Source organism: Polyergus mexicanus, unplaced genomic scaffold, assembly GCF_030449975.1.
Source record: "Polyergus mexicanus isolate NDT 795.1 unplaced genomic scaffold, iyPolMexi1.0 SCAF_10, whole genome shotgun sequence".
Lineage (NCBI taxonomy): Eukaryota > Metazoa > Arthropoda > Insecta > Hymenoptera > Formicidae > Polyergus > Polyergus mexicanus.
Genome location: NW_027223330.1, coordinates 10,255,942 through 10,273,242, shown reverse-complemented (window position 1 = coordinate 10,273,242; position 17,301 = coordinate 10,255,942). Strand labels below are relative to the sequence as shown.

The 17,301-nt window shown below is 35.4% G+C and overlaps 3 protein-coding genes across 48 annotated transcripts in view; all 3 read right to left on the bottom strand.

The window, feature by feature from the left end:
• Positions 1-1,758: 1,758 nt before the first annotated feature.
• On the bottom strand, positions 1,759-4,693 carry LOC138936987 (uncharacterized). Its single transcript, XM_070302826.1, has 3 exons — positions 4,619-4,693; positions 3,518-4,256; positions 1,759-1,832 (listed from the first exon to the last, which is right to left on the bottom strand). Exons 1-3 carry the CDS (start codon positions 4,691-4,693, stop codon positions 1,759-1,761), a joined length of 888 nt encoding a protein of 295 aa, XP_070158927.1.
• A 3,882-nt stretch (positions 4,694-8,575) lies between these two features.
• Positions 8,576-10,725, bottom strand: LOC138937227 (cuticular protein 5). Its single transcript, XM_070303263.1, has 4 exons — positions 10,677-10,725; positions 10,145-10,316; positions 9,143-9,384; positions 8,576-8,905 (listed from the first exon to the last, which is right to left on the bottom strand). The coding sequence occupies exons 1-4, from the start codon at positions 10,686-10,688 to the stop codon at positions 8,744-8,746; spliced, it is 588 nt and encodes a 195-aa protein (XP_070159364.1). The 5' UTR covers positions 10,689-10,725; the 3' UTR covers positions 8,576-8,743.
• A 2,819-nt stretch (positions 10,726-13,544) lies between these two features.
• The window catches only part of Shot (dystonin-like protein short stop), a 104,689-nt gene continuing 100,932 nt past the window's right edge, over positions 13,545-17,301 (bottom strand). For 35 of the 46 annotated variants that reach the window (XM_070303348.1, XM_070303351.1, XM_070303356.1 and 32 more), the window contains 4 exons: positions 17,015-17,077; positions 16,463-16,573; positions 16,004-16,063; positions 13,545-15,815 (listed from right to left, as the gene is read on the bottom strand). In XM_070303348.1, the coding sequence (XP_070159449.1) occupies positions 15,653-15,815; positions 16,004-16,063; positions 16,463-16,573; positions 17,015-17,077 (397 nt within the window). In that variant the 3' untranslated portion in view covers positions 13,545-15,652. The remainder of the gene's footprint in view (positions 15,816-16,003; positions 16,064-16,462; positions 16,574-17,014; positions 17,078-17,301) is intronic. The other 11 variants (XM_070303344.1, XM_070303350.1, XM_070303369.1 and 8 more) reach the window with 9 other exon arrangements.

The following is a 17,301-nucleotide window of genomic DNA, read 5'->3' as shown; positions in this document are numbered from 1 at the left end:
ACTTTATTTTAGCAGCCTTGTGTGTAAATAGAAGAACAAATATATATATATATATATATATATATATATATATATACAAAGAGGTCTCTCAAAATAATATATCTTTAAGGGTCAACATATTCAACAAAGTTAAGTTGATTTGATTATAATATAATGATTATTCATTATACCGTAAAGAGTAAAAATAACGATTAATGTAAATTTCGATCTTTAATTTACTCCAAACTTCTTTCCCATCTTTTCGAAGATCTGTTTTTTGTGTATACGAACTAAATCTTTATAAATCTCTATAAAATATAAAATAAAATTTATAATATTTTATATATGTACAAATTATTATTATAGAAAAAGGTTTTTCCGTTCAAAATGAGAATTATGATAATAAATTTTTAATATAACGATGGAAATAAATGATGATTATATTTTACATTTTATTTGTACTTTACAGCGAGAAGATTGTCATCTCAATAGTTGTCAACGCTATATGCAAGATAAATATACATATAACGTGATTCACGGAATATGTGTACCTCGAAAGTATATCTTATTCCAAGTAGACTCTGTGTGTAAGTCTAATATGCATCTTGAATACGAACGCACGGTTAGGGCTTCAAATTACCATGACATTATTATCGTTCCATCATAAGAAAATCCTTTCTGAATCGCTCGTCGTGGACATCGACGGAAAAGGAGAAAGAAATTGAAAGAGAGAGAGAGAGAGAGAGAGAGAGAGAGAGAGAGAGAGAGGAAAAGAGTGTCAACAATGTAACAGCAACAAATGACGTGTCGGCGAACTTGACTCTACGACAAATCGACTTGTCGCGGAATCCTATTGTCGGCTGCTGCATATTTTCCTGAGTCTTCTTCTTTTTGCGAGAAATCCGATCAGACCTCGTTTTACGAATTCAAATACTCGCGTTGCTCTTATTCCCATTCTATTTGATTTTATTTTCGTTGATAAAAAAGCTATATATTATTAACAATTCATAAATCGATATGAAAATATATGAATACGAATAATTTATTAAATGAATATATGTATTAAAAAATCTGAAATTATTATTAGTTATTCGTAAAATTATAGCAGAATCTTAATTCGGATATTTCAAAGTTCAGGATTCGAGTACCTTATTTGCAAGTTGCTCAATTGTTATCATCGGCATTCCCTGAATGTCAGATAAACCAAAGTGCGATTACGAAAGCAGAGAATTCTGACTAAATTATCAAAACTCAAATTGGGAATGTCCATTAGTCGTCGCGGAAAATTAGGATGAGCGTCTGTTTTCGTATATGCCACAAGACAAGAGCTTACTCCAAGATTTCCCCAATCAAAGTTTCTTGCAAAATTAGTTAATTAGCCGCCGTATTAATCGAATCCGAAGAGTGCCGAGCAAACGACTCCGAGTTGCTCCAACACGTGCGTACGTATCCGAGAATAGACTTCTAAATTCTCTCTTCTTTATTGTCTTCCACACTGCCAGCATCCTCTTCGAGCTCTCATCCTTACCACGTTCCGCCTTTAGCTGGGTTCTCGCTGACCATGCTCTTTCGTACCTGCAGCCCCGGTCGGCTTCCGGTCTGGAATTTCCGGCTTAACTTAGAGAGCTAATAGCACACAGCCAGAACACTATACTTCTATCTCCTTGCTACTAAACTTACCATTTCTCTCTGTGTGTTTTCTCTCGACTTCATGACAGATAGCCAGTTGGTTGGCGCTCACAGATGGGATCACCGTCTATTTGGCCGATCGAACGCTTCTCATTGTCGTCTAAACTCTCTCTGTGAGCTGTTGGAACGTTTATTTGCGCCGCCGCCTTGGCCGTATTCAATACCTAGACAGGTTGGGATCATTATTCCCTTACCTACGAGGCGTGAGGAGCAATAAAATGTGTTAATTCGTTATATGCTGCGAATTGCAAAGATAATTATGATCGTATCAAAAATTTTCAAATACGAATTAATTTATCAGATTTTCTCGAATATAAAAGGAGCTTCTTGTAGAGATTCTCAGTGTCTGTTATTAAAAGAAATATACATATTCTATATTTTCGATATATCAGATTGGATCAATAAAGCAGGTTGACAGATATACCCGATCGCTATTTAATAATTTTGACCAATTAGTAAGGAATTAGTAGATTATTCGACATCGAAAGCTACTTGTTACTTTTGTATAAAATAAAGCCGTTTTAGCGAGATCTTCGGCGCGAAGAAATAAAGAAGAGATAGAAATGACCCGAGTTGTCGGTGACAGAAAGAGATGCGCCACCTTGTACTCGCGAATCGCAGCTTTCTGAGAAACGGATTGAATATTCCAATGCACCGAGGCGATCGATAAATAGACGCGTTTCCTAGAGAGCTATCCTGCGAGGAGGATGGTTATCCTATCCATTACCGATCCCTATTCAGAGCAAGGACGATGACGATTCCTCGAATGACGACGAGCCAAATGCACGCTCCCCTTAACGTTGTACGCCCGCCTATTAGTATTCAGGTGAGAACGCGACGCGCCGTTGTAACGACGAGAATGTAACGACGAATTGCTGTACACGAGAGCTCGATTATTATACAGGTCTGCGATAAAAAAACATTTTTCAGCTATTTTTAATGTATTCTTGAATACCGAACTCGAAAAGCGCAATAAAAATGTCATATTATATAAATAGTTATTTCACAAATCATATATATATATTTTTTTTTTTTTTTTTTTAAATCGAGGTCGAGAAAATGCCAGATTTCCAAACATTACTCAAAACTTCTGAGAAACTCAGAAGTATTGAGTTGCCAAGCCACATCAGTTAGTTGATTAGTTCATTTATCACTCAATTTTGATTACATGTGGACGCTGATCATCCAGTGCGATTGTTTTCAATGATTTTAAACTTTTTTTGGATTGTTTTTTTTTAAGTCTTTTGACTAAAATTAAGATGTAAGTAATCAAATTTTGTATAGTTTTTGTAAATAAATATATTCATAACTGGGCACGAAATAAATTTTTTACCACTGATTTCAATCAGTCGCATATTACAACATAAGAACATTAAAGCAAATTGTAAAATAACTGTACGCGATGGAGCAAATCTGAGATTATTTTTGGATTTAGAATCTCAAATTCCTATAAAAACAGCATACATTTTTAAAAACGTTTTTGATTTTCAATTTTGGAGGCCCGCGTTATCTTGAATTGGGTTGCATGCAAAATCCAGAATTGATGAAGCTATGAAGCTCAATCTATCGATTAGATAATGGCATCGAAATTTTAAAAGCAAAGCGATTCATTTTTAATTTGTGAATAATGTAAATGAAAAATTCGACAAAATCGAGCAATCAGATTTTTTGATACCGTTCATGAATCACGAATTGCAAATACGCGCATAGTCCGGTGCTAGCTTAAGATATATTCTTTACGCGAATAATAGATTCATAAACGATCAAGAATCAAAATTTGCTAAAATCAGACACTGACCTGATCGCGGAAGAAAACTCGTCCGCGCAAAAAATCGCGCGTGTTTCGTACCTTTTGAAGAACGTTGATTGCTAGACGACCTGGATTCCTTCTCTTGAGCGACCGAACTTCTCAGGGTAGACTGGCTAGATGTACCAGCGTACACAGACGACACTTCAACATTTCTTTCATCCGCGAGCGGAAGCGTCTCGGTGAACTTGCCCGCGGTCAGTGCTCTCCCCGATCGCTTCAATACGAAATGATCCAGAAGATTCAGATATTCCGTCTCAAGTTTCGTGGACACCGGTGAATATGTGCCGGCATCGTTGCCCTCGAAAAGATCCAGCAGATCGTTCCCGATATCGTCGTTCCCGAGCCTCGTTCGCGAATCCGGCGTGTTTAATTGGATATAATTCAAGACCACTTCGCCCGGAGGATAATTCGCGCCGTATCGCTCCCTCAAGTTCTCTTCCAAAGTCGAGTAGCGATAGGAATTGTAGTTGCACGTTATATCCACCACCGGAAGTTCGATCTGCGTCGCTACATAGGACGACGAGTGCCGCGCCAGCGGTATCGTGTTTCTAACAAACTGATGCCGATGCTCTCCGACACGTGGCACAGCAGGTAACGAGAGGACGGTCCTCGGCGAGGTCCACATCATCATGCTGGACTCGAAATTGGAATTGGAATTTAACAGGTCCGGTAACTTGGGATAGTGTTGCACCAGATTACGCTCGCCGAGCCGGACATCGCGAGTGCTACTCTCTGTCAAGTAACATCGGAGGGTCGCGAGCAACTTCCTAGGATGTAGCTGTAAATTTCAAATCCGATGCACAATATTGCGCGTCACGAGGTATTGAAAAAAAAAAAAAAAAAGAATATATATGTTCGTGATAACGTTATAAATTTTTCCGACGCGAGAGGCGGGATAACGCTTTCGCATTTTAACTTCGATATCACAGGAGAGACGCGGTGAAAATGATTAATGAACGCGATACTCTTTTCAATTACTTTCCTTCTTTAATGCATTGTGTCCTTTTACAAACACGGGGATTTGTTTTCTCCATCGCGGTATTTAACCTACATATTCCCGAGGCGCAATAAATCATTACTATCCTTAGACGAAAACAATTCGTAGGTGCAATTTACGATCAATTAATCTTGATCACGTACGACAAGCATCTGCAGTTGTACGAACAGCGGTAACATCAGGAGCAAGCCGAAAATTATGGCGGAAATGCTTTCCATAGTTGTAGCGAGGACTCTCGTTACTTGTAAGGGATGATGAAAGGGATCGAGCTTGTATTACCAAACCATCTTGAAGCGCGTAACTGATTTGTGCGTAGAGTCGTCATTGTAGTATCAATTTAACTCGATGCGTTACGGATCGTGATTGGAAAATCGAGGCATGTTGAATTTTTCACTTGGCACCGTGATGTGCGACGAGCTTTGACACGTTGTGAAATAGGTAATGAAAACTATCGATTGTTCATAAAATTGCTAATGTGCAAATACACGCCTAATAAAATGTATATATTTTTATTTTGAATGTACACATATTTCTATTTTTATTTTTATTTTTATTTTTTTTTAAAGATATTAAAAATTGAATTTCTCTTTGGCGTTTTAAATATATTTTTATTGTTGTTTTTCGTTTTATTCCATTAGACTGTATTTGCTTATTATTGTATGCATCGAATAGAAAATTCGGCTCGTATAATAATAATTTTCTTAAATTAAAATATTAATCATTTTAGGCTTCGCGCTACAATTTGAATTTTATATTCTTGTACGTTCTCTCATCACACTGGTTGCTTTGCATAGAGCAAGTCACGAAATCGGCTATTCTTGATGAAACATATGCTGAATCAAGGGAGAGAATTCCATTATTGCGTAATAACTCTCAAGATTCGACACACCAGAGAAGAAACGAGGGCATTGGAGTCTCTATAATAGGATGCAATTTAGATGCGGTGGAAACAGACAACACCGTGTCCCGCGAAGCGTAAATCATGGACGCGGCACCCTGGTCCGAAGGGGCTTGCACATGAGAAGGAAAATGGAGGCTAGAGAGAAGCGCATATCTTAATTACAATATTCCCACGAGCGGAATACACAGGACCCTCGTCGGCCTCGCTTCGCCGTCGCCGCCGCCTCTCGTTCCCCCTTATGCCCCCTCACCCTTCACACTCCTTAGCCTTTCTCCAGGCAGCTTGTAGGAATTTAATTAATTTGCCAGTGGCTTGCTCCTTGTCGCCACTCTGAAATATTATATATCCTTCCCACCCTTTAAAACCCGAGCCAACCGTTGAGTGCGTCGCCTTTGCTCCGGATTCGCAATCTCCTCACGATTATCACGCTCACGGTTGACCCCTTCGCTATCTCCTCTTTCCTCTCATTCTGTCACTAATCGTTACACACTTCGCGAGAAATCGCATATCAAGTGATCACAGCGGCTTCATCAGCTACGGCGGAAAGCCAGGCTAAAATTCTCGTTGCAAGCGAATAATATGGGTAAGTTCGCGCGAGAGAGAAGTTTTCAAGATTTCGCGGAGACCGAAACACTTGAGAAACTCGAAACTTTCTCGCCGGAAGAGAGTTTCTCTCCGGAAATACGTTGCACGATCGACAAAGCGGAAATACTCGGTGACCGAGTATCAAAAATCTTTCGAATTAGCGTGAGAAATATGAAATTGCGACGAGCCTTATACATTATATATTAATCGTATAAATTATCATAATTAATACAAAAATTTGATACTCTGATTAAATCCTCTTTGTGGAAAGAGCAATTACATAGTTTCTATGTTACACAATAATTTGATAGAGCAAAATTGTAACGTATTATGTATAGTAGGGGAACACGGTTCATAATCATTAGATCGTTTGAACGTTCTCTGCTATAACTTTCCGGAGACTATGCTGGTTAGTATATATTTCCAGATGTTTGAGGTTTCTCCAAAGTTCCAAGTTTCACAAAGTGCCGGATTTACCATATATAATATAACTCCTTATTCCCTGATTCCTGGCAAGTTTTAGGTTTCGCATCCCGCCGATGACGATAATCAGATAACGTTAAGAATCGTTGCTTGTTGTACCCTCTACGATATAATATTTTGTCTTTTGTCTCTCAATGTTGTTATATTAAGTTTTTCGGTGTACTAATAGAGTATTTTATTTTGCAAATAAATTTATTTTTAAAAAAATTTTTATATTTTTCATCAATTATTATTACTTATAATATACAAAGTATATTTGATTCGAGTGTATGCGCTCGGTTATGTCTTTAAATAATAGAGTTATTTGAGAAAGATTTAAAATATAAAAGTTATTTTAAGAAAATCTATATCATAACTAAAACACTAATCTTAATTTTTTTTTTTTTTTTTTTTTTTTTTTTTATAAATTGTTTATGACGGTTTTATTTTTTTAAATAAAATAATATATCTATCTCACTATAATTTTGTAAGGTATTTCATGACACAAATTCAATAATACAAATTCGATAATATGCAATAAAAATGAGATTTTCAATAATTATTCATAAGATATTATCACTTCTATTGCTTTTAGATATATGAATGGAAAAACAAAATATCTTCCATAAAAACTGTCATAGACAATATTAAAAAAAAAAAGAAAATGAAAAATTTTTATTTAAATCATTATATAAATCTTTTTAAACAAAAAGTAACTTTTATTCGACACATTTTTTTATAATTCTATTATTAAAAAAAAAAATAACAATGTATACACATTCAAAAACCGAATACATTGTATATAAAGTATATAAATTAACTGAAAAAGGCAGTAATGTACGAGAATTAAAAAGAATTTTGTACTTTAACATCCATTAATAGCAGACACACTAAGAGAATTAATTTTGAGCCGAAGAGACGACGTCTCGCAATATATATATATATATATATATAAAGACGCCCGGACTAATCGATACTGCTTGTTAGTTTTGCCTCTACATCAGTCAGTACATATTTACTTGTGTATGACTTCGTGCTTGATGTATCCTTCGTATCGTGGTATGATATTGCGCCACTATACACCTAAATTGCCATGCGCATGTTTAAGCTTCGCCGGATAGCATTGCGCGATATTGGAAATTACATTGACGCGATTCATGTTGATAGAATGTAAATTCTCCCTTTCTCTCTCTCTCTCACACACACACACACACACACGCACATATTCAATAGAGTGTATTATATAGTATTGCATTCCCTGGAACATTCTTCAGAAGTTCAACCGCTCGCGAGAGATTGCACATTAAATTATTTTTATTATACTTACATTTAGATGTAATCTCAGAGGAAAGAAAAATTAAGAAACTTGCTAATTTTCATTATTATTTTTTATCACATGGAACGCTCTTTGAAATTTCTTCACATTGGATTTTTAAAGGCGCGAAGAAACATATGCGTGCATCTAGCATCAGATCTGGCAAAGTAGGATTCGACGAGAATTTTCGCCGAATAATTCATCATTCACGACTATAGGGAAGATTAGGCTAACGTTTGACGTTGCTAGGCTGGTCCAGTCGTGTTACATGGTCGAAAAAAAATGATGGTTCAACTAGATGAAATGCGGACGGAGATTATTGAGCTTAGAGATGAGATTAGACGCGAGGGAGGCGCGAGGCCGACGACACGCGAAAGATGGATGGCGACGGAAAAAGGCAACTAAGCAGCACGTCTATCGTTGTAAAGCTGAAAATCCTGATTCGATCGGGCGCGAATGCTCGAGCGAGTTCGTAAAAAGCACGCGGAACGGCCAGGAAATCCTTTGGTCGCGCCATTAACGGCGATTTCTCCTAAGCCTCGCCGATCCTCTTCCCTCATCGATGTCAACTCCATTTCCACTAATCAAGCTGTCATTCGCATCGATCATTCGAGCCCCGATCTTCGTCGCCGTTTTACGCGTTAAAGCTCTATTCGCATTCAGTGTCGCATTTAGCAATAAATTCGATTGCTCTGATCCTGATTCTGAAGGTCGTCGTCCATTAAAAATCAAGGAGACAGTTGCTTATCACACCTTTACCAAAAATTTTTATTTCGAGATACATAGAAATAATGTTTCGTGTTTTAAAATGATATAGAGATAAATATATAGCAATATCCTCTTACGCACATTTTAATATCTATATTTCGTAAATGCGGCTAACAATAAGAGAGATGCGTAAGGAGATCCTGATGCGCATGAACGGGCAAGGAACATTTTCATGATGCGTCGTGGAGGGAAGCCAAGTAGCGGAACCATCGCTGTCTAATGCAATTATGTATGCATTTAGCGAACTTTCACGATACCGACATTCGCGACGTGAGTTTGCGTGCCGTAAATAGATCCCGATCTAACTCCCAGGCCCACTCCTAGACTCACCAGTCCCGGATTCACGGCTGCGACGTTCGTCGCACCCGAATTGAATGGCTGTCTCACCAAAACGGTCGCCTGTACAATTGTAAACAACGTACAAATTATTTAGATCCCTCGATTCAGTCTACAGGATCTTTCACCGTATCGCGATATCGTCACACATTTCCTTCGACAATTTTCGCGAGAGGGAGAAGTCACCTCCAAATTGAGCGAAGAATCTCGCGACAGATCTCTATCCTTCTCGTCTTCTCTCTCGCGGAGATTAATGGACCGTGAGAAAGAGCGCTCTTAAAGTAACCGGATTATACCGACCTGCGGGCGAATTGCAACGGCAACTGGTGCAGCTGCGGCGATCGCGGACGGCGCCACGACGGGATGCACCGCTGCTGCAGCGGATGCGGTGATGCTGGAATCCCGCTGTACGACCGCGTTAAAACCGTTGATGGGATCGGCCGCGTAGGAGACGAGACGCCTGGCACCGTCGGGCTCGATTAAGCTGTAACTTCCTTCAATTACGTCGCCGTTGCGAGTTTCCTCCTGCGCCTTGTTGTCGCCTGGGAAAAGTACGTGTTTATAATGCCCGAATAAAAGTTCCACGTTCATTGTTTCATTTAAGTTACGCGAGCGGAGTCCCGGAAATTCTATAATTCGATAGAAACCCTCCCGTCCCTCCATCCCTCACCGACAACGAATAACTGAATTAAATAGTATCGACAGGAATTCACTCTGCGAATTTCGTTACAATGTTCAGACTCAACTTCCTTTTAATTGCGAAGTCTGTCTCGCAAATCTGAGCGTCTCTCATTTTCGTCCCATCGAAGATTTAAGGATCCGAAAGAATTAAGGACGCACTCTACTTTAGAGGATAAAAAAGAAATCGATTTTTTTCGCGCAGAAGCTCGTTTTGACAAAAAAGCTAAATATACAAGATTTAAAAATACTCTTTAAACATCAAGAAAAATATATGTGAAACACTCGAATAAAAAGATCAATTTCTAATATTTTGCAAGAAAAAAAATTCATAAAAATTTCAATCTTTCAATCTTTCAATCTGTCAGAGTAGACTGGGTCCTTAACCGAGTGCTATTATTGATTGCACATTTGTAATTTTATCGATAGTCATTACATTTTCAATTACTAACATTTAATAATTTTTTTAAGCGAAAAGTATTTGAACATTAATAATTTTCCTTTTGAAAGCAACCATGTTGTATCTTCAGATAAACGATCTAAATTATATGTATTTAGTTCGAGTTGTTCCAATTAAAATTAAATGGTCTATAATATCTACAAATTGTATTGCAAGGATGTTACCGGTGAGACCATCTGCCACGCTATAACCGAAGCTATATCGAGGATGTGAATTGTAGTTTTCGGCTCTGATAATCGTCGCAGTTGGCTGCTGCGCGACAGCTACTGCGGCTGCACCTGGACCAGTGATCCTGGCGCGGGCGACGGCCAGTAAGGCGACGAAATAACCGATAATCTGTACATCAAGAAGGAAATATCAGATCGTCGGTATCCTAGGTGATTAACTCAAATATGGTTTCAACTAATATCGCTGATATTCGAATAGTCAGATGCATTGTAATAATTGCATTGAAGCTGCAATGAAATATAATTACATCTTATATCTAATAGAATATTATTTTAGTATTGTATAACGGCAAAAATTAATTTATTAAATTTATTTATCAGTTCACTATTTTATTAAAAAAAAAAAGATAAAACTTTGACAAGTTATTATTGTAGCTCGTAAAAAAGTATTGCCGAATCAACGTTACGGAAAACGCAAATTAGCTCTAGCGAAGAAATTAACAAGTAATAATAAAATGTAGAATATTACTTTATAAGACATGATGATCGTCGCCAATTTGTGTCCCGGTATTCGTTGACTGACTGTGTGCTTTACACGACTTGGAGACACTAGATTTTATACCAGTCGTGTTGGTCCCCGCCCTTGCATCTCTATATCTTTCACCCCCACCTTTATCGGGGTCAGTACGTGCATTGCTCTATGCGGAGTATAGATAAAGTATAACGTATAGCAACGTTGATTGCGATATTATATATCGCTGAAAATTCCAAGAGCATTATGCGAGCAAAAGAGTACAAATATCTATATAAAAAAAGAGAGCCTTTTATTCAATTTAAAATTCACTCGAGAGTTAATATTTCCTCAGTGTAAAATTAAAACCGAACATGTGGAACTTCGATTCGGCCAGGTCGTATTTTTGCATTATATTTGTCCTTAATACCGATATCATTTTCAAGGCATAATTAATTTTATCGTTATCCAACGAAAGGTGACAGAGAGGCAAAAGAAAACAATTAATAAAAATTGTGTTAATAAAAATTTGCCATACACAAAGTAAACTATTTAACGCATTCTATAAATTCTATAAGAAATTTAATTTCTTCAGATTCTAGATTTTATTTCGGTGCAAAAATTAAAATTATTATCTATTATATATAAAAAGAATTACGATTATAAAATTCTAAATGTTTGTGATGACTGATTTAAATTAGGAATTTAATTTCTTCGCGAAAGAAAATTGTCACAATTATATCCAATTCAATTATTATCCGTGGATCGTTAAAATATTTTTTAATCAAATTTAATTAAATTATTTCAGCCCTCGTATATATTTTAATACAACCGCGAAGGTCTTGGGGCAGCCAGTCGACCTGTAACCGAACACTCGATCAAGGTGGTCCAGCTAAAGTACGCGCTAAGAGGGTGATCGTATTATTCAGTAGCGCTGATGTAAGTCAATAATTAATGCCATTGCGACATATTGAGTAACAAAATCTTGTCTTTATGAGTCGAGGATCGTCGTCGGGCCGACTTTTGATTAAATGTCGGTATACATATATATATATATATATGTTTGCTTCATATAGGTCAAGTAAGTCTAGTAGAGTAACTCGAGGATCCACTCGAGGAATCATATGCTCACGCCAGTAACTCTACCTCTGCGTTAATCTATGTGTGCTATATAGCCATGCGTGATATTGAGTGTCTAAATACTCGTACATGTGTGTTCGATCCATAACGAATATTTTTTTATTATAAAAAATGTAACTATATATAACGGATCAGGGATTTGATATCTCGTTTTCCATGTAATTTAATTAATTAATCCACTTGATTATATAAATTCGAACTTTTCTTTTGTATATAAAAAGTACACATTTTACAACTGATTTCTTCTTGGTACGTCTATAAAGTCAAAAATGAAATCGTTTTATACACATTTTAAAAATCGAAATAATATCAGGAAAGGATATAATCAATAAGAAAAAAAGTGGCACGAATTGAAACTAAGCTAAAAATTAGCAAAAAATTAAGTTCTCCGAGAAAAAGAGAATATATTTAGGTAGCATATAAATAATAATAAAAATTCCATGTATTGTAATATTCCAAAAACTCTTTATTTATATAAATCTTCCTTTATTGTTTTTATACACTTCATACTAATTCATATATATATTATATTTATGCTAGACTATAATCCACAAAATATTTATTATTACAATATTGAGTTTCTCACCCGTTTTTTCCGTATTAATATATTATCTCTTGTTGGCTTAGTATACACCGCATGGATTACAGCCGATCCAGTTATTTCTTACGTTCATGGTTTGATCGCTGATGTGGATGCGGTGACTCCATCATATATGGAAATGTTACGTTTCTTCATAGTCCGAATATGAAGAATTAAAATGTTCACCAAAGCTAAATCTAATAAAGAATGGCAAGATCTCTGAGCCATTAATGATAAAACGACTATGCAAGCGGTCTATCTTTTTTTTTAACTATTATACTGTAACTTTTTTTAAATTAAAACATATTGCTTACATATCTAGACATCTATTTTGTGTACTATCAAAAAATTCCAAGATCTATGGAAATCTTTATCGCCGATTGCTATATCATATCTATTATCAAAAACTCCAAATCTAAGGCCGATTAAAAAAGGAGAAAGGAAGACTGTAGGGGAACACACAGACAATGTAAAACTGCATGTGATAAACACTATTTTGATACTTTACACATTTTTTGACAGTGATTTCTCTCGTATACGTACCGCCAACATTTCATATCTCGTCCCAGCATTCAGTAAAAACATATACTACTGATTACAACGATTAGCATTACAATAGAGGAGTGTTTTTACGCATGTCAAAAATGTAGATTCAGAGTGTTGTAAAAACTGCACAAAATTCGTTTAGACGTAGAGATGTAGCTTCCTATAAATTATATGTCTGCAAATCAGAGCAGCATCGCAAGGAGAGATACTTGGTAAGACTTATTAGCAAAGCATGCGCAAAACTGTCGTCTCATCCACCAGGTCCTCTCGAAATGTATCTGCTTGATATACTATACAATGGATCTGCCAGTTAACACTAAAAGAATTAAATTGGCATGTTATCTTGGTTTGGGAAAACCTTATCAGTTCTCGCAAAATTCTGCTATGTAGCTAAAGTAGCAATGCTCGATGTAAGAATCGACAAGTAATTAATGACGGAATTCGTATCCTGACGACAGCATCCGCGACTTGAATTAAAAAATATAAAAAGATATGAAAAAAATATGCGCGCATGCATTAAAATATTATATATACATTTTTACACGGTATTCAACATTTGCTTTTAGGAAATAAGAAATAGAAAAGAAATGGGTCGAGAGTCTTCATTGAAATATGTCATGTATGTGCGTGTATCTTATATTTTTCTTTGTCACTGCATTATTATTATCATTATTATTAGCGTCGATACAGCACTTCTCGGTATGTGGAAAAGAAACAAAAATCGTACCTTGAGAAGTTGTTAATAAGATTAATCGCATTTACGTAATATTTATAAGAGGCAGAGCGAGACATATCTCGTTATATTAATCGCATCTAAAAATATACATGTAAAAAAAATGGAAATGTCTTTTTTCAGAGTTTCTCTTTTTTTTTACCCGTCACCTAACAGGCCACTTCGCGCAACAGAATATATTTTACTTAGCTATATTCACACAATTTTATATTGTTTTAGTATTTTAACGCTGTTAAGTATGTTCTTTCGAACTCTTAGATCTCTCGCACATTAATCAATATATTATAATCATTAATAATTATTGTATAATTAAATTATATATCTTATATATAATTATAATTATATAACAATTATTTTTCAATTATTATTAATCATTAATAAATCGATTCACGAACGTGTAACAAAAGCGGGTCGTAAGTTAATCCTGGAGCGGATGCATAAGTGACACGCTTATCACTCAACTTTTTTGTTTAATATTCACCATCAAAATTTATTATTTAAGCAATCTTTTATAATATAATATTATATCATTTTGATTATAATTATGTATTATGCTCAAAAAACAAGCATAAAGATTAATAATAAAAAATTTATTTAAGAGAATAATTTCGCATTATTATAAAGAATCGCACTTTTTAGATGCAATCGCTCAAGGATTAAACTTATGTATAATCATAAATTAGATTTGATTACTGTCATAGTTTTTTTTTTTTTACAAAACCATGAGATATTCCGTTTCGCAAGAACATAAATTCGTTAAAATATTTCTCAAAGCAATATATTAATCTCAAACAAAATTTGATATTCATTCAAAATTCATGGCTTACAAACTTAATGTTTCTCTCTTCATTATCGTATATATAATATAAAAAAAAAACAAAAAAAATTATGCTTAATCTTATTTAACGAAAATATATACCATTGAACCAACATTTACGATTCCATTTGCGAAACGGATAACAAAAATAAATGTCGAATCATAATCTATGTATCATAAGCTAAAAAAACGCGCGCATACAGTTTATTTTTGTTTTTTAACAAATGCGCATTAGACGTTAATTACGTCATATAACCCACGCAAATATATAAGTCAAGCAAAAATATTGAATAAATTAATATCTTCAAGTGTACAATTTGCTCAATATCAGAAGTCAAAAAATCTTATCGAGAAAAACTCTCGATGGTTTACACGACATATAAAACACGCAAAGGTATGCGTGCGACAAATGAGCAAACTATGCTACATTATAAAAGTAGTTACAGGCAACTAAATATACTTCAAAAACACAATAAGCGTAATTATAATACATATATATCGCTGATTTCTTTTTTTTTTACGTTAAAATCTTTTCAGTATAGTATTGTCCTTATCGGAAATAGAAAATCGGCAAAGATATTGTTGTATCTCGCATAAACATTTTCAGTTATAGAGCATTACCCTGCACTTTCGGTAATACCAAGCTTTAGGTATTTGTAACAATTATTTATATGTCGCTGTTATGGATTATTATAACTAGATATACGCTTTAAGCACTTTCTCTATGTAACGCGGGCACAAAATAAATACATTTCCCCAAAACTGTCTGTAACTCCCCTTACCACCTAAGAGAGTATCAAATACTCATTGATATATTCGTATAATTTTAATGGCATTCGGTACTTTCAAAAATCAACGTAAAATTCAACGAAATGCAAAGATCATATCGTAATTTCTAGATATCGTCATTTGCCTATGAAATTTTGATCAAGTCAAATTTGGCATTCATATATTACACATATTATCCTCTCTTATCGTACATAATAACTATTCGTGTTCCTTGTAATACCATACGGTCATCGTTATAAATTTGCGACGGGAACGTTTTATATTTATATAACTTTCGCGCTCAGGCATATAATATATATATATATATATATATATATATATATATATATATATATATATATATATATAATACGCAGATTTTTATAAGCTACGTATATTCGTTAATAAGCTTATAATCGAAACGGCGCGCGTTGTTCGATCGGCGTGGGTTTTCCCTTTCGTGTACTCGGGGTCGTTCCCGACACGGATGTGTCGGAAGCTCCTGAGGGCTTCCTCGATAATTTCGAAGACGGCGGTAGCGGCGTGCTGGATCCACTAGACGGTGTACGTACCCTGAAACAAATGATCACGGTATACATAAGCAAATGCACACGCGCACCTGCGTGGGTTTTACCTCTCAACGTTGGAGCCGCTCGAATATGTAAATCGGTATCAAAATACTTTTTTCTTTAGATAAATCTTGTAGACGAACGAAAAAGAAGACAAATGAAAAATTTGTGAATGAATATTAATACTTTTACCTAGCTTGTTTAATGGCTGTTGGTATATTAGTTGCTGAATTTGTACACACAGAGCTGCTCCTAGCATTGTGAAAGAAAACGTTGTTAGTTGACAAGTATAAACAAACAAACACGATCATCATACAAGCATCAACACAAAACTCGTAATCAATAAAAGCTGTAACATCGAAATGACGATATTTCATAAATTTTGACTGTATTCTCGACATAATATTATTAGACAAAACAAGCTACTCTTGTGAAATGATCTAAAACTATGCGATTTAATAAGCGAACTGCGGATATTAATGGCAGAAAGACATAATAGATGTCAAATAATAATGATATCAATCGTGCGAGAAACTCAAAGAACAAAAAACGAAAACAAAACATTCGTAAGAAATAAGAAGGACAAGAAACCAAAGTGTAAGAAGAAACAGAAAACGGGTTACACATGTAAAAGCAGAAGAGCAGCCATACCCAGTGGAATCGGTAGAAATTGTAGAATGGTTGCTTTGAGTCGACATATTGCTGGTGGTCGACTGAGGAGATTTTATATCCACCCCCACATACACGGGTATCCTAGAGCGGCTAAGGCATTAACGAGTAATCGAAACATCATTTTATTTCGAACGAACTGTATACATATTGCATATAAGTATATGCCAAAGAAATCTCTTTCTACGCCGCACGAAAATTAAATAAACAAAGAAACAGAAATGAAAAAACAGAATGAAAAGAAGATATGATCAAGGATTGAAATACATAAAACAACAGAACAGGTTTAAATGCATTACCGTTACCACGTATTTTATATAAAGAGTGATACCCTACACCATAAAATACCTTGCAGCATTCTAATATTGCGCTTTGCATTTTGCTTATTGCTGTAATCTTTATAAATACGAAACAAAAGATAGAATGATAAAAACAGAATGCAAAGCGCAAAGCGCAAAGCAAAAGCCGCAAGAATCCACTTTCCCGAACCAGTTTTACTAGTTTTAAAATTGCCGATTCGTTAATTTGTTTTACCTGATAGGTGTTCCGACACCAGTCAGGGTTGGAATGCTCGAAGCTCTATGGATTGAGCCAAACCTAAAAAAACGTTGTTAACCAGATCCGTTAATGATTATTGAAATATTATAATCGATTGATTAGTCGTATAAATAGTTAACGCGGGATGTAATGAAGTTCGATCGATCAATACGTAATGCTATCGCATCGCAAATCCCTCGAATCTGAGTTTCGTTCCTTCATATGTTAGTACTTTAGCGTTATTTTACGTGGTATTAAATGTATGCAGTGGAACCGTAATATTA